This window comes from Amphiura filiformis, chromosome 13 (assembly GCF_039555335.1).
Source record: "Amphiura filiformis chromosome 13, Afil_fr2py, whole genome shotgun sequence".
Lineage (NCBI taxonomy): Eukaryota > Metazoa > Echinodermata > Ophiuroidea > Amphilepidida > Amphiuridae > Amphiura > Amphiura filiformis.
Genome location: NC_092640.1, coordinates 23273515 through 23299854, shown reverse-complemented (window position 1 = coordinate 23299854; position 26340 = coordinate 23273515). Strand labels below are relative to the sequence as shown.

At 37.0% G+C, this 26340-nt stretch overlaps 2 protein-coding genes across 2 annotated transcripts in view; both read right to left on the bottom strand.

Annotated features, from left to right (window-relative positions):
* Positions 1 to 11964, bottom strand: part of LOC140167506 (muscle M-line assembly protein unc-89-like) — a 77345-nt gene extending 65381 nt beyond the window's left edge. The window contains exons 1-8 of the mRNA XM_072190812.1: positions 11863 to 11964; positions 11082 to 11227; positions 10099 to 10240; positions 8814 to 8994; positions 8194 to 8297; positions 7663 to 7843; positions 6526 to 6683; positions 5184 to 5313 (exon numbers count right to left, since the gene is read on the bottom strand). Of these exons, the coding sequence (XP_072046913.1) occupies positions 5184 to 5313; positions 6526 to 6683; positions 7663 to 7843; positions 8194 to 8297; positions 8814 to 8994; positions 10099 to 10240; positions 11082 to 11227; positions 11863 to 11964 (1144 nt within the window). The remainder of the gene's footprint in view (positions 1 to 5183; positions 5314 to 6525; positions 6684 to 7662; positions 7844 to 8193; positions 8298 to 8813; positions 8995 to 10098; positions 10241 to 11081; positions 11228 to 11862) is intronic.
* A 133-nt stretch (positions 11965 to 12097) lies between these two features.
* Positions 12098 to 26340, bottom strand: part of LOC140167505 (myosin light chain kinase, smooth muscle-like) — a 34857-nt gene continuing 20614 nt past the window's right edge. The window contains exons 3-9 of the mRNA XM_072190811.1: positions 21397 to 21566; positions 20764 to 20935; positions 19705 to 19874; positions 17690 to 17779; positions 15089 to 15385; positions 13113 to 13400; positions 12098 to 12297 (exon numbers count right to left, since the gene is read on the bottom strand). Coding sequence (XP_072046912.1) covers positions 12098 to 12297; positions 13113 to 13400; positions 15089 to 15385; positions 17690 to 17779; positions 19705 to 19874; positions 20764 to 20935; positions 21397 to 21566 — 1387 coding nt within the window. The remainder of the gene's footprint in view (positions 12298 to 13112; positions 13401 to 15088; positions 15386 to 17689; positions 17780 to 19704; positions 19875 to 20763; positions 20936 to 21396; positions 21567 to 26340) is intronic.

The following is a 26340-nucleotide window of genomic DNA, read 5'->3' as shown; positions in this document are numbered from 1 at the left end:
GGTCATCTTACAGCATTTCTGATTGGTTGATAACTTACAGGCTTATTTCAATTGCCAATTATGATTAGGCTTTAAACTATTTATGGTCAAACTTGCATTTGTAGATGATCTTATTAATACCCTCCTTGATTGGTTCAAAATTGGACACAATATTCATTTTGGCCAATCGGCAGGTAGTTCTCATGGGGTTAATCGGAATAGCCATAACTTTGTAAACCAAGGGTCAGGGTTTAAATCCTGTACGAACATAGAATCTTTTGATACTTGGGGATATTTCACCCTTTTTCCCCAATGAATCCTGTTTCTGATTGTTTAATATTTTTAATTTTAAAACTTTTAAATTATTGTATGAAAATTTAAAAGAAAGGTGCTTTTTTTGTAGTTTGAAGTTGTAATGCATTTTCAAATATGGTTTGGGTTGTCGTATGAAATGGGTCATTCCAGTTGAAGTCCATACACCCCCTATGGAAGACATAACCTTAATCTTAAACACAGGGAGTACAAATTTCAAATGGGGCTATCTAACTGAGTGACTCCATTTGAAATCTACACCCCCTGTGTGGTGGATTAAGATCAAGTCTTCCACAGGTGTATGTATTTAAACTGGAACAGCCCAATGATATAATGCTAGCGATAAGGGGGCTGTGCAGTAAAGAAGAGCTGGTCAGTGATGGACAGTTGAAGCCCAAATATGCATAAGACTAATGATGAAATGTGTGCCATATTACTAGTATTGTAATTATCCCATAGTATATATTTCTCTTTGGACACATACAGTGTGCAATCCCTTTGTAGAAATGTTGATAATTATGCTCATATTTTTTTTTTCAAATTGTGCTCCCTTTGCCACCAAACATTTTTCCATTTAGCTGTACATGGTTTGTAGTAATGGTCATTTCATGATATGATACCACCCTCAAGTATCAAACATGTTTGGAAAAAAAAAGTAATTGTACCTTTTGTCAATAAAGTGGAATTCTTCATAAAGAATTATGTGCAGGAATTTATAATGCCTCCAACCATTAGGCTATAATTATTAAATAAATCTTTTGTCTCAAAGCTCTTCAGTTCTGAAAACCTGATGTGGAATGCAGTATTTTTTAAAAGCTTTTTTAATTTTTTTTAAAATATAGAACTTTGAAATGCTTGTCAAGGTGACCATAATGCATTTTGATACTGTGACATCCATATATACAATGTTCTGTATGACTGTTTAAAGAAATTAATCACAAATACAGACCGTATCTTGAATTTTTAGGCTTTTTGTTGATTTTTTTTAAAGGAAATTAAAAAAATATGACTTTATATTAACCTAATGTGCAGGATTTTACTTTAAAAAAATAAAGCACGCATGAGCTTTGAGAGAAAAGATTTTTGTAAGATAGCCTTAGCATAGTGTAAGGTTTTAGATTGGGCATATTCTGTACCAGCAATTTTTGTTGCACTATTCAAATGACATTTTCAAATATTCACTTCAATTGAGGGCATGTACCCCCTATGTGTCCCCTACTGATATCAAATATACTATGGAATTGTAATTATCATGATGTTGTGTTTTCCTTCATTGAGTCAGACACAAACCAGATATTGCTGCCCTATGTCAAATCTGAGAAAGCTACTGACATGATATCAAGTAGTAAATTCTTCATCATAATGCAATATTGAAATGCATCATAAGGCAGCTATTTCCTTCTTGCACTGACTCAATAGAAGGGGTTTGAAGGATAAGGATGATAAATGATGCGTGGATAGCACAAGATATTCTCATTCATTTTGCATGATTCAACAATTTCACAAATTATCTGTATGTCACAAACTTTGTTACCTGGCAATGAGTTTGAAAATATCATATCACCAGGAAACAAAGTTCTCTTTCTTGCATACACCACAATAGAACAGTCACAAACTTTGGCCTCTGGCAAATAACTGCACCACTCACTCACTCACAAGCAATCAAAGTTCAAATGCAATCACCAGAGATCATTGTTCATGCTCATCCATCAGGGGTAGAAGTCCCCATGCTCACAGTTGAAACATACCATCATGCTAAAATAGATGAAAATATCCAATGCACATAAGCAGAAAAATGAGCAATATGAAATGACCCCAGACAACACAACCAATAGTCAGAAAATGATAAGGCAAGATGTTTATTAAAAGAGGCACTTTTGTACAGTTAGATTACTAAAGGAAGCCCTTTTAACAAAAGAAGCACTAGAAGTTAAATACCGATCACCATTTTAGGGTAGAAAATATATAATATGGGTTATTTTAGAGGGAAAAAAGGGATTATTTATTTCAGATACATCATATAACACAAGTCCAATCTGCGGTTATTTTTCATTTTTACAGACTTGAACAAATGAACCGTGACAGCTTTGTAAAATTGATTAAAAAACTAATAACTTTGCTGGTTTCTACTGAGGGTCAAGTACTTTATATGAAAGAGTAAATTGACAGGAACCAAGTATGATTTCATGCACATTGCTTTCTTTAAAATAAACTTATATGAGACCAACAAATATGTGGAGCAGGGAAAGTTCACTTTTATCACAACATTGATTGATACCCTTGATTTATATAATTGTATATTCAGCATCTTTATTTTCTGTAAAAGACATTTTGCATTCCTTTTGAAAAAAAAAAAAATTTGCTGATACCCTTTTACTTCTTGGATATGTTAACCAAGCTTACAGGTGGATCTTCAGAAAGCAGGGTACCCATCAGGATGTTTTTAATACTGTCATGGTCCATAACATGTTTTTTAGCACCAAAATTGCAGCAAAAAGTTAGCTCCCTGGTTGCGAGAACTGGCATCATTTCTTGGGAAAAATGAATATGGCTGACAGAGGATGAAAAGAATATGACGCAAAAAAAGAACAAAATGAGAAGACGCAGAAAATATTGAAATAAAAAGAAACCACAGGAGGAAGCAAATGATTTAGCATGCAAAGAAAAGCACAGAAATACAGAGGAAAAATACCAGACAACAGTGAAAGTTTTGAAAATAGTACTATTTAACATATGGCTTGTGCTCATAACATAAGCTATCATTATCTATAAATATAGCTAGTTTAAACTATATTTAAAACTTAAATATACCCATTCTACAGGTTTATCATGATTTGCCTTATACATTTCAATCAATAAATAATAAATATTGAATACTATCAACATTTTTACACAATGTTTGGTATCTATTAGCAAATTATCTCAATGTTAGTTGTTTTTATGATATATTCTTAATCACATCAATGGATGGATGATACAAGAACTTGGATCTTGCACTAATTCCCTAAAATTTGTGTTTGATTCCATAATCGGTCATGTGATAAAGATTTAGGTCACTAGGGCAAGATCCAACTTACTGCATTGGGCTATTCCATTTAAAATCCATACACCCTGTATGGAAGACATGACTTAAACCTCCTACACAGGGGGTGTCAAATTCAAATGAAGTCACCCATTCAGGTAACTCCATTTGAAATTCACACTCCTTGTGTGGAAGATTAAGGTCATGTATTCTATATGGGGCATGCTGATTTCAACTGGAATAGCCCATCGTCAACATTGTCAAACTGAACCACTTGTACAATACAAAGATGAGTAACTTGATATGACAGAGTAACAGCATCATGTGACATTAATCCTTGACATGTGACCATACCATGTGACAAAAACACATGACCAAACAATGTGACCAAAACTGTCGTCTGCAATCACACATTTGTTCACATAAATACCACACAACTCTTTGTGATTCTTTCATATATCGCTTGAAGCCAAATACCCGTTTCCCACCACCCCACCATATTTTGGCAAATATATTTTTCATTTAGTCATTTCACCAATCTTATAAATTTGCTGGTTAGACTTGCTTGTTTGTTGTAAAATTTCAAATTCTCTTTTTGTCCTTCTATACCAAATTAATTTGAAATTTCAAGTTCTCTATTGTATTCCTTCCATACCAAATACATCACCATAGCATGTCAGCAACCCTCATGCTTGAAGCAAAGGTTGCATATCAAATGACTATGGTACGACTAGACAGGTACAGAGAGGTCAGAGGTCCATCTTTTTTTTCTTTCTCACCCGGAGTTTACATCGAAAAGGTAACAAAATCATCCTATTTTGGGCACAGTTTAACTACTCAGCCTAATAAAGCTAAACGTTTCTGGGCACACTCCTAGTTTCTATACCACACAAAGTATGGCTAACCATTTGGAATTAATAATGGAAAAGTTGGCCAATTATTGGCAGTTAAAAATTGTAGGGGTATTCAAGACCAGCAAATATAAACATTGCAATGACTCATGGTCATTTTTCCCATTAATGTTTCAATTTTTGTGTCACTGAATTTTTTGAAATCAAAAAGATGTGTAGTGAGCAATATTTCAGCAGAAAAAAAATTATAATTGTTGGCAAATTGCATTTCATCAATAATAATTTAACATTTAACTTCAGATTCTAAATCTCAATTTACAAAGGATTAAAATATCCAGATATTTGCAGGGTTCAAAATTTTTGTAATCATTTTTATATCATTATTGCAAATTTCACTCATAAATATGTGCAGTACTTACATGCAGGTATGATCACAAAAAACCCCTACCAGTTTGTTTTTTATTTACAATCTTTGATAATTTACTACACATAATCAGTTTGTTTTCTACTTTCTCTTTCTCTAAGCACATGATACTGCAAACAGTGGCAATATCTACAGCTATGTCGTCAAAATGCGCTGCTGTTCAGCACTGCATCGCCACTTTTTTGGCCTAACATAGTTGAAGATATTACCTATACAATAGAGAACATTCAGCATATATAGTGACACGCACACACATATATTTTGATAAAAAGAATAAACAGAGATCAAAAATTGATTTCAACATTGACTACAATATCATCCGGTATTTGAGCGCCACCTTGAATATAATTTGTCGTAAGCTGTCTATCCGTTGTCGTGTAACTACTTACAGGAACCAATTGGTTCGAGGTGGACGTTTGTCTTGACATGATAACCGTGGGCGAACTCCCTCGCCGTATGAGCGTGGGCGAGCCCTGCGTACGTACAAATGTGGGTGATGGTGAACTTATCTGACGTACAGTTTGGTGATGAGTCGTTTGGACTGCGCGTCTTGAGCGCGCAATTCCCGGTGTCCCTGTTTGGGAATTATACTGACCTAAGACGTAGAGTTTTGCTACGGTGGTGCAGTCGCCCTCTGAGTTGCTTGCTTTGACGCTGATCATGCCAGCATCATCTGGGAAGACCTCTTTGATGGTTAATGTTAAGAGATTGCCCTGTCGCGTTATCTGTTTGAAAAAAAAAGTAATAGGCATGAAAGTTATGTTAATGGGGTTAACTTTTATACATTCTTTTGTTTCTCTTCTTGCTTGTTTGCTTCCTACCTTAAAATCTGCATCTTGTATGATTTCAATGCCCTCTCTAAACCAAGTTTCCTTATACCTGCCAAACAATCTTGTTTCTTTCTTTACTTATACCACTATCAAGCGCTTTTGAAAACATGAAATTGTACCAAAGTCCAGCACTTTACTAACTGAGCTAATGGGGTTGAGACACAAATTTGCAGGCTTAGTTGTTCGTATAACTATGTGTATCGATGATTTGCTCAAACCGAATACACTTTTGTGGATGGGGCTCTTCATGTTTGCATGAAAGTGCTCGATTGTAAGCACATATGCTAATTATTGAGTTTTTACAGTATTATCTTGACATCTGCATCTGGTGTGATTTCAATGCCCTTTCTAAAGTGATTGTGGGCCAATTACTCCAGTGACATCACACATGTCATCGCACTATCCAGTACCACCAGCATAATCTTTGGTTTATTTCTTTACATACCTTGAAATCTGCATCTGGTGTACTTTCAATACACTCTCTAAACCACATGATGTCACGGCCAGGGATGGGTACACCAGTGACTTTACACATCACATCAACTCTACATCTCACTATCCAGGACTTAAGTTAAACCTACCTAACCCCTTCTTTTTTTGCTTGCTTGTAAGTTTCTTTACATACCTTATGCACCAGGTATAATTTCAATCTCCTCTCTCTAAACCATGGGATTTCAGGGACTTGCTATACCAGTTACTTCACACATTAATTGTATATCTCACCATCCGGGACTTAAGTTATGACAACCAAGCCCGTTCTTTTTTACTTATTGATAAGTTTCTTGTCTTCCCTTGAAAACTGCATCTGGTGTGATTTCAATACCCTCTCTCTAAACAATGGGATTTCAGGGGCTTGCTTATACCAGTTGTTTCACACATAAACAGTATATCTCACTATCCAGGACTTAAGTTATGCCAACCAAGCCCTTTCTTTTTTACTTATTGATAAGTTTCTTGTCTTCGCTTGAAGTCCGCATCTGGTGTGATTTCAATACCTTCTGTAAACCAAGTGACTTCACACATAAATTCTACTTCTCACTATCAAGCACTTAAGTTACACCAATCAAACCCTTCTTTTTTTGCTCGTGTGTATGTTCCTTTGCATACCTTGAAATCTGCATCTGGTGTGATTTCAATACCCTCTCTCAACCAAGTGACATCAGGGGTAGGTACACCAGTAACTTCACATTGGAATTGCACCATTTCACCATCCAATGCTGTGTGGTCTGTGAGTGCTTTAGTGAAATCTGGGATGCATCGTGGTGCTGTGGATTCAAATAGGTACAAGAAATTACAAAATACAAAGTTATTTTGCATCACAGGTGCGATTGATTTAGCTATTTGATTCTCTAACTTATTAAAATTAGTATGAGCCTAATAAATGCAAATTGTAGGTTCAAGTCCTTAAACTAATGTTCTACCCACAGACTACTACAGACCATGTGCCAACCGTCAAACTCCCTGTGCATTGAATGCTATGAATTCTCGCATATTCATGAGGGCTGATTGTTCAATTGTGCCGTGTTCAACAATCACGCCAGCTTTGCATGCCTTCGCATATACGCATTGCCTGCCTTAGCGATTACGCAATAGACCGTAAAAATATGCAGTTAAGTGCGTAGCAGTTTTGCCGGTCGCATTTAATTGAACAATCGGCTCTCATTATCAGGTGATGCAGAGACTGACTGATTGTACACGGTCTGTTATCTTCTTCGTCCATGGTTCTACCTCATGACTTGTTTCCTCTTTTTTTCTTGTTTTCTCAAGCATATTTAGGCATTAACAAATGAAATCTGGGCAACAACATGGACAAACTTTCAATCAGGCCAAGTGACCTGGTGAAGGGTGTCGCGATAGATACCTGGTCGGTGCATTTTTTACAGGACAGGCAAATGTCCTAACCGGAACCGACTGTATCAAGGTCTTTATCATGAGGCATCTGGACCATCACGGGAGAGCCAATTCAATTTTATTTGGTAAAGGGGGGGGGGGAGGTCTATCAAATATTTTGCACCAGGGACCGCATCACACCAAAAGGCAAAGACCTTAACCAGTACTCAATGCAGCTTGTTGTAAATTCTGCATTTTAATTTGATGTTTATTATTCTGAAGAAAAGGTAGCTTTACAAACTAAGCAGCTTCAAACTGCTGTTCTACTATCTGCTTGTTAAGTTCATTAATAGAGCACTTGGCTTGTAAACTGTACATCCCTGGGATGGAAGTAACAGATTTGTAACTACTTACGTCCAACTGTGATGGTTGCTGTTGATATGCATTTGCCAACATCATTATCAATCACAGCTTTGTACACTCCCTCATCTGTCTTTTTGATTTTGATGATGATAAGACCCAACGAGTCCTCCTCACGAGTGAAGCGCACCCGCGAGGTCTCTGTTATTGTTTTGCCATCACGCATCCATTTGACCTGTGTGGAGGCAAGGATATTATAGTACAATACAGACTGTGTAAGTCATGCAGACATCAAACACAAACATACCTTAAGTTATTGATTGGTTTCACTTTTTCTAGCCGTCATATTCTGAACCACACCAAGACGAACTGGAATAATCTTTGTTCATCTTTACACTTTATTGAAATTTGAAAATAAATTTTTGGTGGTATAAGTAGGTTTGATTATTTGTCTAGCTGCTTTTGCGACGTCAGTAATATTTGGTTGAGTTCATCAATGCAGGTGTCAATTTTAAATGGAGTCCCCCATTCAGGTAATCCCATTTGAAATCATGTTATCTATCTACTGATGGTAGGTCCGTTTACCTGAGGTAATGGTGAGCCACTGACTTTGACATCTAGGGTGACTGTGTCTCCTTCATGTGCTGGGACATCCTGGAGTGGTACCAAGATCACTGGTGAAGCTTTCTCTGTTCAAAATCAAACAACAGAATATTATATTAAAGTGATTTTTCTCAAAATTGTAAAAGTAAAAGAGAGAGATAATGGCTTTCCTTTGTTGGGAACAAAAGCATATACTATGTCACATATTTACTGATGTAAATTAAAAGGAGCGGGGCATCCGTAACCACCTCACCCACCCACCATCATAAGGGTACTTTTGGTGACAAAAAAACCTGTGTTGCAGGTGTACAGACTTTTCAAGTAGGATCAGTCAGTCTGGATTTTTTTTCCTGGAGGTTAAAATGACCATAAAAATATCACCAAAAGCTTAAAAATTTGCTGATTTTTGCAAACACATTTTGAAAATGTTCTAAATTTTTTTTTTTTACATTTTTAGTCAAAATCAATAAATTTTGCTCAATAAAAAGGCTGAATTTACATGATTTTAGCAAAATACAAAATCTTGGTCAGTCAGGCTCATAAATCAGGGGCTTTTAATTTGTTGTAGCCTTAGGACAACTTTATCATAAACAAGAACTTACCTTCCACAGTGACATAGCACTCAGTTCTAACAGTTCCATGAACATTAACTGCTTCACAGCTATACATGCCGGTATCCGCAGGGATTGGCTCGCGTACGACAAGCTCATAGCGGTCATCAACACGGTGGATCTCATGACGTCTTGACTCGTGTACTGGGTTGTTGTTGAAATACCATGTCACCTGAAATAAATACCAAAACACACAAATTAATATTTGAGACCTGTCACAGCATTTACTTGCAATGTTCATTTTCAAGATCAGACATATTTCTGACACGATCAAGGGAAATGAGTTGGATGTCGCTAATATTGATTTTGAGATATTGGCAAAGAAAGTGTTAAAATTCTTCAGCGATTGATAAATTGATGTAACTTTGCAAAGAAAAGTCGTATCAACATGGGGTTTTCAGTTTCAGAAAGCTCTAAATGTCCTCTTTAGAAACATATGTAAAACTCATTTTCGACCAGGGTCGACATGTGATTCATTCCCCTTGATCATGTCACACTTTGGGTAAATATTTTGTTTCGTTAATATAATGTGCTACTAATTTGTCTTAAGAGTAAGTGATTCCATACAAAACAACATACAATTCAACCAATTCACAAAAGCTGTACCCGTTTTACAACTTGCAACTAGCTGTGCTAGCTTATCTTATCAATTAAACTGTATTAACTAGTATTTTAAAAGTATAAATAATATTGATTTCAGTCTGTCATCAACTGCATTCCTTCACTGACCTCAGGGATGGACCAATCCCAGATTACTATTAACATCCCTTTATGCCCTGCCAAAAATTAAGGGCAACCTCATCACATATTTACAAATCCAGTTTGCCCTTGTCACTGTTCAGATGTGATTCAGCCATATAAAGAAATAATGATAACATGACTCAGTAGCTCAGTAGGTTGTAACTTAGTTACTCTTTATGTTACTCTTTAAGTTACTCTTTAGGTTACTCTTTAGGTTACTCCTTAGGTAACCCCTTACATTAGTCTTTAGGTTATTCTTTAGGTTACTCTTTAGGTTACTCCTTAGGTTACTCCTTAGGTTACTCCTTACATTACTCTTTAGGTTACTCCTTAGGTTACTCTTTAGGTCATTTCTTGAGTTACTCTTTAGGGTACTCATTAGGTTACTTAGTTGCCCTGTAAAACATTTTGCAGCTCCCAACCACAGACATAACATCTTTAGCATACAAAAAGAAATTGGGCAAAAGGCAAGAACTGCTGCTGCACCTTTATTGCACTCACCAGTCCAGTTTAGTAAAGCGCCGTCTATGCTTACCTTTGGTGCCGGGTCGCCATGGATGACGACTTGCAACCTGATTTCACCAAATTCTTCCACTGCTTTGACATCTTGTAGTCTCTCCACAACTAATGGCTCCTTTGGTGGGGGCGGCGCTGATTGGACGAAAGTTTGGGTCGTTCTGGAAAGTGATAATAAAAAAATAATTTTAGATTTCATCCTTTGCTTTTTACAAATATTTTGGGAGGTTGGGAGGAGAAAATTTTGAATAAGTCACTACTGGCGTTAGTGTAACCAAAGTATAATATTATGAAACCAAAGAGTAATGGGTTATTCTAATTGAAGTACATACATGGAAGACATGCCCTTAATCTCCCACATGGGGTGTAGATTTCAAATGGTGTCGCCCATTCAGGTAACTCCATTTGAAATTCACACTCTATATGGATGATTAAGGTCATGCCTTCCAGAGTGAGTGCTGCAGAATTACCTGAGATTTACATTGGGATGTTCTGCAAAGAGTACAAAAACTATGAGCACAATACCACAAAGGTTCTCTTACAAAGCAGACAAACTGTATGTTACTATTTTGGCCTACAAAATTGTTTGATTGGCATAACATTAAAAAAATTAGGGTAGGTAAATATGTTTGTTTTTGTTTTGTTTTTATCCCAAATTTGCCCAATCAAAACCTGCTTTTGAATAATGACACGGCAGTATGTTACTATTAGACAACCAGACTCTAGGAAGTGTATTTGACAATATATCACTTCAATGGGAAATAAAAAAAATAGTAGAAAGCGATAGGAAACAGTAAAAAAATTCATACTTCTTTCATTTTATTTTTATTTCAACTTTTATCATTTTTTTCTTCTTTCAAAAATAACAATATTCAGGGTCAGCAGTGTAATTAGGGTCAGTCGGGTTATGCCAATCACACAATTTTTTAGGCCTTATCATAGAATTCTCAAATAACAGACAGACACTCAGACCAGCAGGGAGACATTTAGACAAATACTTACACTGGTACTAGAGGCTGTTCCACATCAACATAATATGTATGTGAGTGCTGACCAGCCTCATTGACTGCCACTAGCCGGTATAATCCAGCGTGGTCTGGTTTAGCTTCGTTGATTACCAGCGAAACAACCTCCTCAGTAACAACAGTCTGCAATTGAAATTGATAAACAAATATATTAAATCTGTTAAGAAATTATATATCCATGTACTGAAATTACAATGCTCACAAGTTTTTGGAATATCTATGGAAAAGTTGTAATGTATTATAGCCTTATAAATACCTTAATTTGGAGCTAAAATAGTGTAAGATTTAAACAATTGTGCGGGGAAAAATGGGTGTTTTTTAATAAAATCTTTGTCTCCTCCCTCCTCAAACTGTCCCTGTTACACAACTGATTACATCAAAAACTTGACTTGAAAATGTAATGCTGACAATCGCATGGAAAGTTAAGCCATCAATTTGCAAATGGTGTAAGTTTGATTCAAAAATAACAGTTTCCAAGCTCTTGAATGGACTCTGAAACCAACATAATTCTGGCGCGCAGAGTTAAATAAAGTTGCCTGCCTCTGTTCTAAGTTCTTGCTATCATTTCATACCACTGGTCAGTGAAAATCATTTTGCATACACTATAGTTAAGTCACCAGTTAAATTGCTGCAGCTACCGTATTTCCTCAAATAGTCGCCCCCGGGGGCATTGCATTTTCCAAAAGGGGGACATTTATAAGAGGTCATTTTAGAATAATAATTCCCATTAAAATCATTAAGGTCAGCTTAAAACTCACACTGAAATGACGAAATATGAACTTGATAACGATGACTTCCAGTTCACTTCCGGGTTTACCATCAGATTTTCGCCAACTACTGCTGATGCCATTAGCGACCATGTATGCACCTTGGTAAGCTTACTACACAAGATAGCATGGAAATATCGGCATCTAGAAACATCTTGGTTGAAAAAAGTGGTGGGGTGTTTAATTGAAGGGCGCGACTATTCGAGGAAATACGGTATATTGTAACCTACCGTGACTGTCTCCGTTTCCTTGACTCGTCTCTCATTATGATACCATGTGACTTCGGTCTTGGTTCTCCAGCAATCCTAGCTTCTAATCTGATTTCCTCCCCAGCAGGAATAGCTACGGTAGATTTATGACCCTCGTCATCGGTAGCACCGCTGACCATAATCTTTGGTGGCGCTTTCTTGGGTTCAGGTGGTGGTTCTGCAACATTATGTAAATTATTGTAATATTTGTGACTTCATCTAGCAAATTAGAATTTGCATTGCAAAATATTTTTGTTTTCATTTCATATCCTTGAACATTTAACACCATGGGTACTACCGGCCAAATTATCGACTTTTTCTAACAACTATTTTGATTGGTTACCAAGAGGGCTATATCATGTATTGAGTCAATCAGAGATATGGTAAGAATTGTCAGTTGGACTGAAGAGGATTAAGGTTAAAAATGCTTAGGAGCTATTAACTTAAATCATGTGATGAACAATATCACACACAATGCCCAAATACGCATCTTTAGGGTTTCTCTACCGGATGTTGATTTGTTCCGAAATTCCTTCCCACAATATGTGTTTTGCATAACAAAGGAGATGGACTAACCTCTAAACTGTATCTATTGTTATGTAATATGCCTATTACCTTGTGGGAAGAAATTTAGGTACAAATCAACATCCGGTAGAGAGTCCCTAAAGGGGCGTATTGCCGTATTAAGCTAAACATTTTTGTTAAGTTTTTGGATTCCTCTGCAAACGCAATTTCAAAATTTACTATGAGGCAGCCATTGCACATATGATTTTCTTACACCCACACAATGACCTTTTCGGTAAATCCATAAGCCTTTGCGAGAAGACCTTGAATGTTGTCATTTGACGTCACGCCGATGTGCGTTTAGTGAACATCATTACTGCGCATTTCAAAGCCGTGAAGTGTGCAGTAACGATGTGCGCATTGGCGTGACGACATCACAGGTCTACCTGCAAAGGCTTATGGGATTTACTGAAAAGGTCAGTGACCTACCTTCTACCAGAAGTTCAGCAGATGTAATAGCCTCTCCAGCCGGATTCACCGCCTTACAGTGGTAACGTCCAGCGTTGAAGACATTGACTTTCTTAAATCTTAATGTAGCCACACTGTCTATGTACATAATCTCCTGGGTCTTATCACTCTTGATAACCCTGTCACCTTTGAACCATGTGACATTGGGCGTAGGTTTGCCGGTCACTGCGCAGCGTAGAACGCATGGGTGACCTTCCCTTGCTGTGGTGGTGTTCAGGTCTGTAGTGAAGCATGGACGAAGCATTGGATCTGAAATTGCAAAATTAAAAACACACGGTTTGGCACATAATGAATGAGAAAGTGCATAAGTCAAGAAGTCAAGTTAGGTCAATCATTAAGGCATTTGACAATGGTGTGAGAGGTTGCGGGTTCGAACCCTGGCGGTGCCCAGTATGCTCACATGAAAAATTGAGTTAGCTTGAAATTCCCCTGGACAAAGAATTTACTGCTAATTTGTCTCGTTGTAACCTGTACGAAACTCGGGGAGCTGATCCTGGTTGCGAAGGTTAATTGTGTCTAAGGTGTGCGCTCTTGAAGCAGCAAAGTCCCTGAATTGTTGATTAATGGTTTTTGGAATGATGTGGGGCCATAGTGGTCAGCGACAACCTGTAAAGTGTGCTGAGGCTTGTGGATCAACGTCTAGGCGTTGTGCCTGTGAGTAGCGCACTATAAATCACTGCGCTTTTTGTTTTTTTTAAATAAAAACATGCTCAAAAAGGAGACTTCTGTGACATGGAATGCAGATTATTCCTATGGAGTGGGCCATTTTTGAAATGCACAAACTTGTCAAGAAGCGGCCAAGCATAATTCCATCCAGGATTCATGCTGGTCTTTTTTGTTGGGGTTACTTCTTGAGACAGAAGAAAAAGTATCTTCATCGAAACAGACGACCGATGAAGAGCAAAATCCTGGCCCCCCCCCCAACTCAACATACACAAAAGTTGACAACCATGAGAGTTACCAAATCTTTCAAAGGCCCCCTTTGCAATGATTTTTCATCAAATTTACCCCCCTTTTTCATGCAAAATCGAGGAAAAAATTTGGCCAAAAACAACCCCTTTTTTGTGGTTTTCAATGACCAGAATTTCAAACACCCCTGTTCAATGATTAAAATTTCAAACACTCCTTATCAATGACACTAAATATTGACATAAAATTTCTGGATTTTCTCAAGTACCCTTTTATCCAAATTTCATGGACAGTGCAAATTAAATACCCCTATTTTGCTGATTTCACTGTCAAATTTCACATTCAGTTCAAATTAAATACCCCCTATTTTGCCAATTTCGCGGTCCTTGCTACTGGTAAAAAAATAACCCCTTTTCCGCGCAATTTGGTAACTCTCATGGTTGTCAACTTTTGTGTTGAGTTGGGGGGCCGGGAGTAAAATACTCTTGCTAGAGTAAAATACTTGCCATTCATTTCCATTACATCTCTATATTATTTTGGCATATTCCCAAATTGATCAACTACAACATTAAGACCAAATAAAATAATAATTTCACTTCCATACACCTTCCAGGATTGTAGCAAACATGAAGACATACAAGCTTCTAGTCTACGTTCTATCTAACCTAGGGTCAACTAACTAGCATTTGTGATGTGTCATAAGTTCTTTTCACTATGTAAATCACATTCTTGCGTAAAATGCACCTACAGATGTAATTTACCATAACAATTATACCACAATTTAGTATTTACCACAATATACTGTTACATGGGTGCCGCCATATTGGATTTGAACCCAAAACCAAAAGCGAGTCATACTTAGAGATTTTCAACCCAATATTTAAGCTTTTTTCCCTGACATTTGCTTCTAATACATGCCCCTCCTTAAAAAATGCATCCCAGGGCATTTATTACAGACAATATGGTATATGACTACACTGTAAAGAGATTATACTGTCACAACTTTGTTGTCAACATTACCCACCTACCTGTAACTTTAAGTCTAGCCTTTGACTCAGAAATGCCATTATCATTCTCAGCTCTGCACATAAACTGCCCGGCATCGTCAGGCATGACTTCAGCCAATTCCAACTTACAGGTTCCATCCCTCTGTCTTGTGATATGATAGTCACGATGATCATCAATGCAGACACCATTCTTGTACCAGTGCACGGCTGGATCAGGTTCACCTTTAACTTTACATTCCAGCTGCAGTTTGCCACCTTCTGGTATGCTCTGATCAACAAGTTTGCCAACAAACTCTGGTGCATTGCCACGAGGGGGTTCTGGTGTGAAAGAAAAGAACAATGGCAGGTTAAGTTTTTATATTTTGCCCAGGTTTAAGGTCATGATACAGCTGTAGACGCAGGTCAGGATATCCATCTCCATTTCCTTGGTATCCAGGATTGCTTTCTCTATATAACTTTGACATAATAACTGTCACCAATACTCATTCTATCATCCAATTACTGAAAGTGATTGATTGATAAAATGAAACAGAAATTATGACAAATGTTTGCTTCCCAAAGCAATCATCACTATGAACAAAAATATTTCCATGGCATAGTTTTATTTTCTATTTTAAGTGGTGAAATCTTATATGAAAATTTTCTTGAAAAGGATTTTTTTGTCTGCTTATGCAAGGTACCCATTATACACTCATCTTTGGGAAATAAGGTATGTGTGAGATCTTATTACACTGCTATACCATTTTCACTCTGAAGCGGCAGTGAAGTCAATGTGCATTTCATTGGGCGCAGCTTCAAATCACTGGCGTTCACTCAAGGCACTGGCGTATAAACACACACAATTAAAGATGCCACATAGATACTCAATACGTTTTTGTGACTGCCACATCAGGATGGAAAATGGTATGTCAACTTGATTATGATTATAACAAGACCATTGAATACATCAATACAATTTCAATTTGTATAAATGTATACATGCATCAAAATGATACACATCTGAAGACCAGTCAACACAAAATGATCAATTTACAAGACATGCAGAACCTGCTTTTCTCTGTTCATAAGACAACCTCCTCAAAAACTATTAAGAAACATTACAAATTTGTTTCTACTGATATCTCAATACATGATTAACTGTAAGCATTGCCTGTATGCTTCTATCAGTTGAAGAGGCCATCGTTTGCTTTAAAAGCATATTTAAATCACCAGGTTCATTACACATGTGTTAATACTGTGTTTAATATTATACATGCAGAGTGCCACAGAGTTACAAACATTAACACTGAAGAATTTGCATTTTTTATTCAGTAGCAACATGCAGAGTACAGTTGTCTTTAATAAAGATAACAAAATATATAATCTACCACAACTCCTAAATCTGTGATACAACTATATACCTAAAACATTGTGACTGATAAACAAACCTAATGCATAACAATATGTACACATTATATAATTCTCTTTCAAGTCAGTGACATCATGAAAAATTACAACTGGTTGATCAATTTACAATGTATTGTACCCATAAGACTTTATGAAATGGATCCCACATTTCATCATGGTACAACAGGTGGCAGTGGGTACAGCCACCCACTGTTCACTTTTGCTACCGTCACACATAACACTTAGTAGTTGTGAAGATCTTACTGTTAATGAATCACTTACATGAAATTACTGATTTTTCTTTTGCACAACCAAGCAATCATGATTATTAGCAATTATTAGCAATTAGCCTTTTGTAACCTGGCATATCTCATGTGCATATTTTCACTCAAGACAATTTTAACAGTGATTGTGAAACGTTCAAAGAGTGCAGATGTTACTGACTTGAAAAAACAATTTAACAATAAGGATCTATCTATCTACTAACAGTGTTCACATAGCTAAAGTGTACTAACTTATAATCTACAAACTACATTGTGTATATTCTTATTGAAGTCTCCAAGTTTAACATTTTTCTAGATGCGATCTTGGGGTATCTAATACTCGGAACAATGCTTTCACCTTTGTGTATGGAAGGAAGATTGTAAGTGCCTAACTGTTATCATCCATCCTAAATTAATGGACTAATGCATGGACTTAAAGGAACTCGGACATTTGATGTTACATTTTTTCCACAATGCATTTTACCAGCAAATCTACAAAAGGCATAATTTTTTGTCACTGGAGTAGGAATGATTTAAGATCGGAGGGTTGCAAGTTCGAACCGGCAGTGCCATCTAGTTGTGCACTTGGGCAAGGTGCTTTACCTCACTTGCCTCTCTCTACCCAGGGGTGAAATGGGGAGCTGTTAGGAATATTGTCCATTGAGCGTCGCCCATAGTATGAGCATGCCTTGGGCATTGTATGGCAGCTGAAATCTTCTAACGACAGTGGAATAAATTTTAAGCACTTTGATACATGTGAAAGGCACTGTATAGGCATAAATGCCAACATTTATTTATTACTGCATCCAATAATTATAGTTCCATTTACAAAATATCTACATGTAGAAATATCTTTTTTCAATTACATGACATTTTTTGATACGCATGCATGGATTACTATAAAATGGTGATGATGAAGGTGATGATATAGAGCAAAAACAAAGAAATGAGGCATCTCCGTGACTACAGTTACCTTCAGCCTGCTGCATAGAGTGCAGTTGTCGCTGCAGCACCTCTGGGGTGCTGCGTCTAGTCACACGTGCATAAAGGTCGCTTCCATTCACTTCAAGAAAGGGAAGAAACGTGGCGGTAGGAATGAAACCAAAAAATTATCATGCAAAAGAAAATCAAGATATTTAGGGAGAGAAGTTGATGGGTGTAAAAAGGGTGAGTTGTGGAGCCATGGGGTATTTTAAAGCTTGGGAGATGTGGGGAAATTATCTTATTGTAAAATCTAATAATTAAGTATGCTGGTTTCTACAAAAGCAAAATAAGGTGCATTTGAAATGGAATGAAAGGCATGGTATTGGAAGAGGTTAAAGGTCATCACTGCAAACCTTAAAATAAATTGCACATTGACAATGCTACAAAATTTGTATAATATCTCAAAATCTATTAAACGTCTAAACTTACTATATGTCAACTTTGATATTTAGTACCCACACATATGAAAAGGTGCAACTGCTCAAACACGATTTCTTAATTATTCCTACATACTGTGTTACATCACCTTAACATTAGACTATTCCAGTTGAAATCCATACATCCCAAATGGAAGACATGACCTTAATCCCCCATACAGTGGATTTCAAATGGAGTCATGTCACCCATTCAGGTAGCCTCATTTGAAATTCACACTCCCTATGTGGAAGATTAAGGTCATGTCTTCCATAAAGGTGTATGGATTTTAACTGAATAGCCCATTAAGCTTTTACGCAAAGTATATGCAAGCATTCCGAGTGTTTTAATAGCAAGCATTATGATCAGTCCCAATAGGATTGGATCCTGACGATTATAGATGAGTTGACTTCTGACGTCAATGCCTGGCAGTATGCACACACATCATCACAATTTCCATTGTTTTTTTGCCTGGTAATATGCAAGTGCATCATATTTTGTTCAGGGCTTGTGTTTTTAAAACTCCCCCCACATCACAATAAGGCTATTGAACAGTGAAGTGGTTGCATGGGGTTCACTCAAGCATATCGATATACCAGTCCCTTGCCTTTGTTGATAAACATTCAGATCAACTCATCCATATAATCACATTGCAAATTGATGCAGAATATGTTATAAATACAACACAGCAAATGCAACACACATGTTAATAAACATTATGCAAGTCAAAATGTCTTTGAATTGTAGATGATCAAAAAACAAATAATTCTGAAATAATTCTGGTTACAATCGCATAAATTACACAGGTTAATGCAGCTCAAACAAGCACCATTCCTAAGCACCACAATTGCATATCATAAATTGTGGATAGTTTGCAATTACTTTTATGCAAGTGTTCTTCATAGCATTTGATGAACTATTGCATAACCATAATGCACAGATTATTAATGCTTCACAACAATCCGAAATGTACAATGACAATAATCATTTGAAATGACTAAGTCAGTATAAAATCTGATGTGATTTGTGCACCTGTAGAATTACCTAAAATGACTTGGGTTAATAGAGGAGCAAAATATCAACCAGCTTGTATGCAAAAATATGATGCTACTTAGCAGGCCTGTACACAGGATTTATTTATTTTTGGGAGGTGCGGGACTTCCAAAAAAGTGTTTTTTGGGGGGGATTGAAAAGTGCGCATGAACAGATTTGTTAATAAATTAAGTGGACCTAACCCCTCTAAAAGTTGCCCTTTTGGACTTTTTGAATGTCTTATCATCAACAACTAGACCTTTTGTTATTTTATCTCCCACTTTTGTACCTTTTTAGTGGAAAAAACAGCAAAAAGTGGACTTGTGGATGTGGGTGCAGCCCCCATCTCTTGCTTATGGGCCTGCTCCTTGGTAATTGATAACAATGTTATTTTGGAATTTATGGTAAGAAGAAAAAAATGATGAAAAAGTTTGCTTGAAATCAAAGATTACAAAAGCAGGAAAATGTGTTGGGTTTGTTCTGAATTGATGAAATAAAGAAAGGGTCAACTAAACAAAACTGGCTTTTATTAATTTAAAAACATATTTTTTCCCTTACCTTTGACTTTGAGCTTGATGGTCCTCTCCGCTCTTCCTGCCGGATTGGAGGCAGTACAGGTGTAGAATCCTGTGTCTTCAGGAAGCACATCACTTATGGACAGTGAGTATTTGTCGCCAAGTTGATGAAGTTTGTAGAAGTCTTTCATGACCTTCTTACCATCTTTAGACCTGGTGAAAACAAGCCAACAAAATATCAATAATACACAGTGTAGTAAGTTTACACTCAGTTCAACAGAAATTTCAATGTATTGTATTCTCAATCCTGTTATATTGGTTCTAATGAATGTCCACAAGAACTGAGTAACATTATGTGAGCTGTGAGTGATAGTGGACTTTGAAAAACGTCAGAAGAACTTCTGTATCACCTTACACAAATGGTTAATTTATCACATGAAATATTCATTTTTTTAAACGCCATAATGTACAGTACATAAAAATAATATCACTATCAAAAATTGTAATGATATAATTATCAGTGACTCCATATGTTATAACTATCCGAAGTTTCATGTTATGTTGTTAATACCCAATTTGTCAGCTACAAAACTTGCTGTATACATGTAAAATCATCCATTTTGGGGTAAAAGTGGATTGCTATTGACAGAACAAACTTGAGCAAATCAAGTAGAATAACAACAACGCTACTCAGTCAATAAGGCATTCAACTATGGTGCGAGAGGTTGCGGGTTAGAACCCTGGCGGTGCCTAGTTTGCTCTCATGGAAAATTCCCCTGGACAAGGAACTTACTGCTAATTGTCTCGTTGTAACCTGTACAAAACTAGGGGAGCTGATCCTTGTTGCAAAGGTTATTTGTGGAATGTCTAGGGTGTGTGCTCTTGAAGCTGCAAAGTCCCTGAGTTGTTGTTAAATGGTTTATGGAATGATGTGGGCTGTAGTGGTCAGCGACAACCTGTAAAGTATGCCGAGGCTTGTGGATGAACGTCTAGGCGTTATGCTTGTGCGTAGCGCACTATAAATCACTACGCTTTTTTTTAACTCGAAAGATCAGATTGCCAGTACAACAGGTTTTTTTCAATGCCTTGGCCAATTCCTTACCATGTTACAGTTGGTGGTGGCTCTGCCTGGATTTGAACCAGCAATGTGAATGGTGATCCTTCATTGATAGTCTGATCCTCTGGTACCTGCAGGAACACTGGTGCCTTCATCTTATCCAGGGAAATCTGACCTGATGATACCAAGCGGTCTGGGATAGGAGAGATGCGAGAACCTGGAATAGAAAAGGTTTGCAATCAATATTTTGAACTATCAGAGAAAACATTTCTTCTATATCTTCTGTAAAACAAAAACAAATTTGCATACTTTTCCATAATAAGTATATTTTTCAATCTGCATTTGCTATGTTAATATGCATGTTTATAGTAAATAATATACTGTATAGGCCCAAGTTTTTAGCACATCCATGTGCAATCCAATCTGCAATGATCTTTAAAACACTGAAGTTACACAATATCAAAGGAATGGAAAGGAAACAAAGGCAAAGAAAGAAAAGGAGGAGGAGAGGAGAGGAGAGGAGAGGAGAGGAGAGGAGAGGAGAGGAGAGGAGAGGAGAGGGAGAGGAGAGGAGAGAGAGGAGAGGAGAGGAGGAGGAGGAGAGGAGAGGAGAGGGAGAGGAGAGGAAAGGAAAGGAAAGAAAAAAAGGAAAGGAAAGAAGCTTCAAATAATACTAACCTCTGACCCTGACTTGTACAGCTTTTTCTTCCCTGCCTGCTGGATTAGCAGCAGTGCAGGTAAACAGTCCAGCATCTTCAGGCAAAGCTTCATCGATAAACAAGGAATACTTGTCGCCATCTCTCTTCAACTTGAAGAAATCACTGGTGATTGGCATGCCATCCTTAGCCCTGGGAATTCAAATTGATAGGTTAATGCATTAACTTTTTTAGAATGACTACACAGAGTGTGATTATTATTTGATCAGACTTACCTACATGGACCAACCTGACAAACTCAGTCTATTCTCTTGGTCGGGCTGACGTCACAAAGGGGAAATAGCCTTGTAAAACCAGTGTGCGCATGTGCAGTTCCCCTTTCTCTAGCTGGTTGCTATGCGCGCGCTTGTGCAAAGGGGACCGAAGGGGACAATGTTCCCGGATGTCCGACCGAGTGAATAGATGACATGTCAGCAATAGGTTGTTCCATTTGAAATCTACACTACTACTACATGTACTCGACTCCTGTGGACAATTTAGGCAAAGTCTTCCACAGAGGGAGTAAGGGTTTCAAATTGGATAACTTCCATTTGAAATACTCACTCCAGTTGTGGGATACAAGTCTTATACAGGGGGAGTATGGGTATCAAAGTAATTTTTTATCACTAGCTCCATTTGAAAAAAAACACATACTTCTCTTCTCTGTAGAATACTTTCCTTAAATCTTCAACAGGGGTATGGCAGACTTCAAATGGAATAGCTCAATGTTTATACACAAAGGCAAGGGCTGGGGTCCATTGGGCTATTCCATTTAAAATCCACACTACCCCTGTGGAAGATTTAGCTAAAGTCTTCCACAAGAGGTAAGGGTTTTGAATTAGAATAGACAATTGGATAACTTCTATTTGAAATACTCACTCCACCTGTGGAAGATTTTGGCAAAGCCATAATACAGGGGGAGTATGGGTTCCAAAATGATTAAGCCTGACCAATTACATTTGAAAAACATACTCCCCCTATGGAACATATTTCCTAAATCTTTCACAGGGTGAGTGTGGATTTCAACTGGAATAGCCCATTTCACTAAACTTTTGACCCTTTTGTAACTCAAGTAACTGTTCGTAAAGTTAACCCAATACTAGACGTAACTTTACGATAGGTCCCTGTAGTAAATCCCTATTACTTACGAAGGGTAGGCCCTACTGTTTGTAAGTAAGTTTAGTGAAATGGAAGCTTTTGAGATGCATACAATTTTACATGAATTGTACCTAAATTATGAACTATACCTTAAAATTATAAATTTAACACTAAAATAGAGTACTTGGGGTCCCTCCAAAATTATTAGGGGTACCAAGCCCCCAGGTCCCCCCCCCCTTTGGTTCCAGAGCCACTGGGTTCGATGAGAGAATCAGCAGAAAAAATAGAAGGATCAGAAGATTTGACCCGATCACAATATATTGGGTGATTGCACAACCAAACACAATAATTATTGTGTATTGTGTTGTATTGCTATTCAGAAGCAGTAGACCATGATGGGTGTCTCACTCCTAAAGGCATGGTTCAATTATTAATATGGAAACCAACAATTTGGTAAGCACTCTGAAGTGGGGTATTGTCATACTGTAAAAGTGGAAAAATTTTGCGTTACATTTAAATTTATTTTCACACATTTTGCATTTCAAGCAGCTACCCTGAAAATAAAAAGTTCACCCAAATATATTCCTTTTGAGTTTATAGAAGTAAATGGAATGCTAACTAAGAACCACTAATTTTAAAACAAGTGAAAAGGTTCAAAATTGGCAAAACACAACAAATTAATCATGCAAAATTTCTACTTCCACAGTAATATGGTTGAGTGACTAGACAGAATTGCAAAATTTTGTCAGGGGAAATATAAAAATGAATAAGTTCAAAAGGCAGGGTTACCAAACTCGTGATATGGTAGCCCAACTGGGTGACGTTGGAGATTTTCCCACTTCCTGTCCCTTAGAAACCAATGATTAATACAAAATTGGGTGACTTTTCAACATTGGCTCCTGTGACTTATAAGACAAATTGGGTGGCTTTTTTATAATTTGACCCGTGATTCAGGCTGAAATTGTTTTGCTGCACAAACGAGAAAATATACACAGACAATGGGTGAATAAAACTTTTTTTGATAAGTTTAGTTCCTTTTGGGGTCAGTATGGAATGATATTCAAAACCTTGCATGTCTAGCTTGAATTATATCTGGCGTCATTTTATATATGGTGGAAAAAATCTGGTGGCATTCATGAACTAGTTGCAATAACATAAATCCAAAAGCAAACTGTCAGTAAGTAGTGAACATGTTTTCATGAAGGATTATTGGATTCAACTTTGGAAGTAAGTTAGCTCTCTGGACAGATGTCAAAAATAGGCTCTCTTAATGACACACTGTTGAACACTGGAAGTTTGTAATGTAGCTAGCCATTGGTTATTGTAATATTACTTGATACTGACTGTATTGGAACATCGAATAGAGTAGAAAAGTTAATGATATTATTCGGCTAAGACTAAGGAACTTGTTTCACATTAACAAAGTTCTTCATTTGAAGCAAATGCCATGCTTCATGCAGATGGTTCTTGCAACAAGCAATTGACTGAATATTAAAGTGAACTATTGCAACAGCCTTAGTGGCAGTTGAGATTGGATTAAGCACTTCCTTTCTCTTGACCCAAAGGCTGACAGTAAAATTGTCAACTTGATTGTTGGGAGTGGCCTTCTTTTCCTTGTTCTTTGTCTTCAAATCTGTTTCTCACTTCTTTGTCCATACAGGCCAGCATGCTTACATAGGCTTTTTAGCCTGGCTTGAGCATTTCGTTTGAGCCTGGTCCCATCAGGACCCAATCCTGTCTCCACACAGAGCTACCGTTTAAACAAAGAAGATCCCTAGCAGTGGAGACGGATATAATAACCTGTAACTTAACATCAACACATTGGAGCTGTGACTTCAAGTGAACATGGCAAGGGATTGCGACCAACATAGGCACATCTTTGCCTCAAGCCTCACCTACGTGTTTATGTTTTTTCAGTTAATGTGGTGTGGACAAAATGCTGTATGGGCATATACTGGGTAAGTCAAAATTACTTAACACACCCCCGTATTTTAGCGAAGTCAAATCAAAGTGACTCTCCTAAAATTAACATTTAGGATATTAAAGACCATGTTAATTTCATTGTTTGTCTCAAAGCTCCTGTGTGTGTTAATAAAATCATGCAACTGGAAAAAATCATTGTTATTTCCCTTTTGAAATTTTCTATTAAACGTCTACCAAAATGGGTACACTATGAATGCCTGTTTGAAAGCCCCAGCAGTACTGGGCAGTTTGTTTCTGAGTAAATACATTAAGTAGTTTGTCTCCAGACTTAATATCCTGCAAATTTTACAATTTTCTGTATTTCAGGAATGAAACCATTCTCTGTACCAATCTGACCCACATAGACCTGACCCCAGTTTCATCAGTACTCATCACAACAAATGTGTCAGATCCATGCAACATTAAACTGACTGCCCCATCAGAGACAGGTTTACAACTGGACATCATACAATCGTCCAACTGGACATTCAATGACTACTTGTACATCAAGACAGATGAGGGGGAGGAATGTTGGGGTGGTAAAGATCTTGTAGCCTTCAAAGAACAACCAACACCTTGCAGCATCAGATTCACTAGTAAGAACTTTGAGATTAATGTTAGGACATCCACTACCATGAACATATCAATTAATTTGATAAAGGATGGAAGCACATTTAAGAACCAAACAGATGAACTTGATTATGAACACTCTTGGTGTAACAAGAATAGTTATGATTATTGTACTATGTTAGAGAGTTATGATAGCGTATTCATTGCGAGCCCATATAATATATCATTTGATCAAGTTTTGGCCAACAATAATGATTTGAAGGCTACATACAAGAAGCATTATGATTTTCATTCATTAGGTCCTATACCTGACTATGTGTATATTACAGAAATGCCTACACTTCCCTCTCAATGCCAAAGCAACCTTTACCATAAAAGATTGAAATCAAGTGTCCATCAACATCAACAAACACAAGTACACTTTTGATATATGAACAATTCTATGACTCCTCTGTTTCTAGTGCAATGAATGTCTCAAGGAGAAATGTGGTTCACATTTCTTCTGAAGCATTTGAAAGCCTGCCCCCAATCCAATACCTATTTCTCTCATATAACAAGATCAAAACAATTGATAGGGTATTTCATGGTCTTGGTGAATTGCTAGTACTTGACCTCACTGGAAATATAATAGAAAGTTTATCAGGTGGGGTTTTTGTAAGTCTTCAATCCTTGCAGCAACTCTATTTAGGGAGAAATATTCTATCTAGACTGACTCCTCCCTTATTTGATAGTCTTGGCAATTTGACAGTGCTATGGCTGAATGAGAATCAATTGACAGAACTTGATGTCGGCCTTTTCCAAGGTTTACATAAATTGTCAATCTTAGTATTACATGCAAACCAACTAAGAGAATTAACACCTGGCATATTTGACAGTCTTGGCAATTTGAGAGAATTATGGCTGGCCGAGAATCAACTGACAGAACTTGATGTCAGACTTTTCAAAAGTTTGCATAAATTGTCTATCTTAGACCTGGATACAAACCAACTAAGAGAATTAAAACCTGACATATTTGAAAGTCAAAGCAATTTGACTACATTATTGTTGAATGGGAATCAATTGACAGAACTTGATGTCAACCTTTTCCAAAACTTGCATAAATTGTCTATATTAGACCTGCATACAAACCAACTAAGAGCTTTAGAACCTGGCATATTTGAAAGTCTTAGCAATTTGACTGAATTATGGCTGTATGAGAATCAATTGACAGAGCTGGATGTCAGCCTTCTCAAAAATTTGCATAAATTGTCAATCTTATCATTGCATACAAACCAAATAAGAAAACTAAAACCTGGTA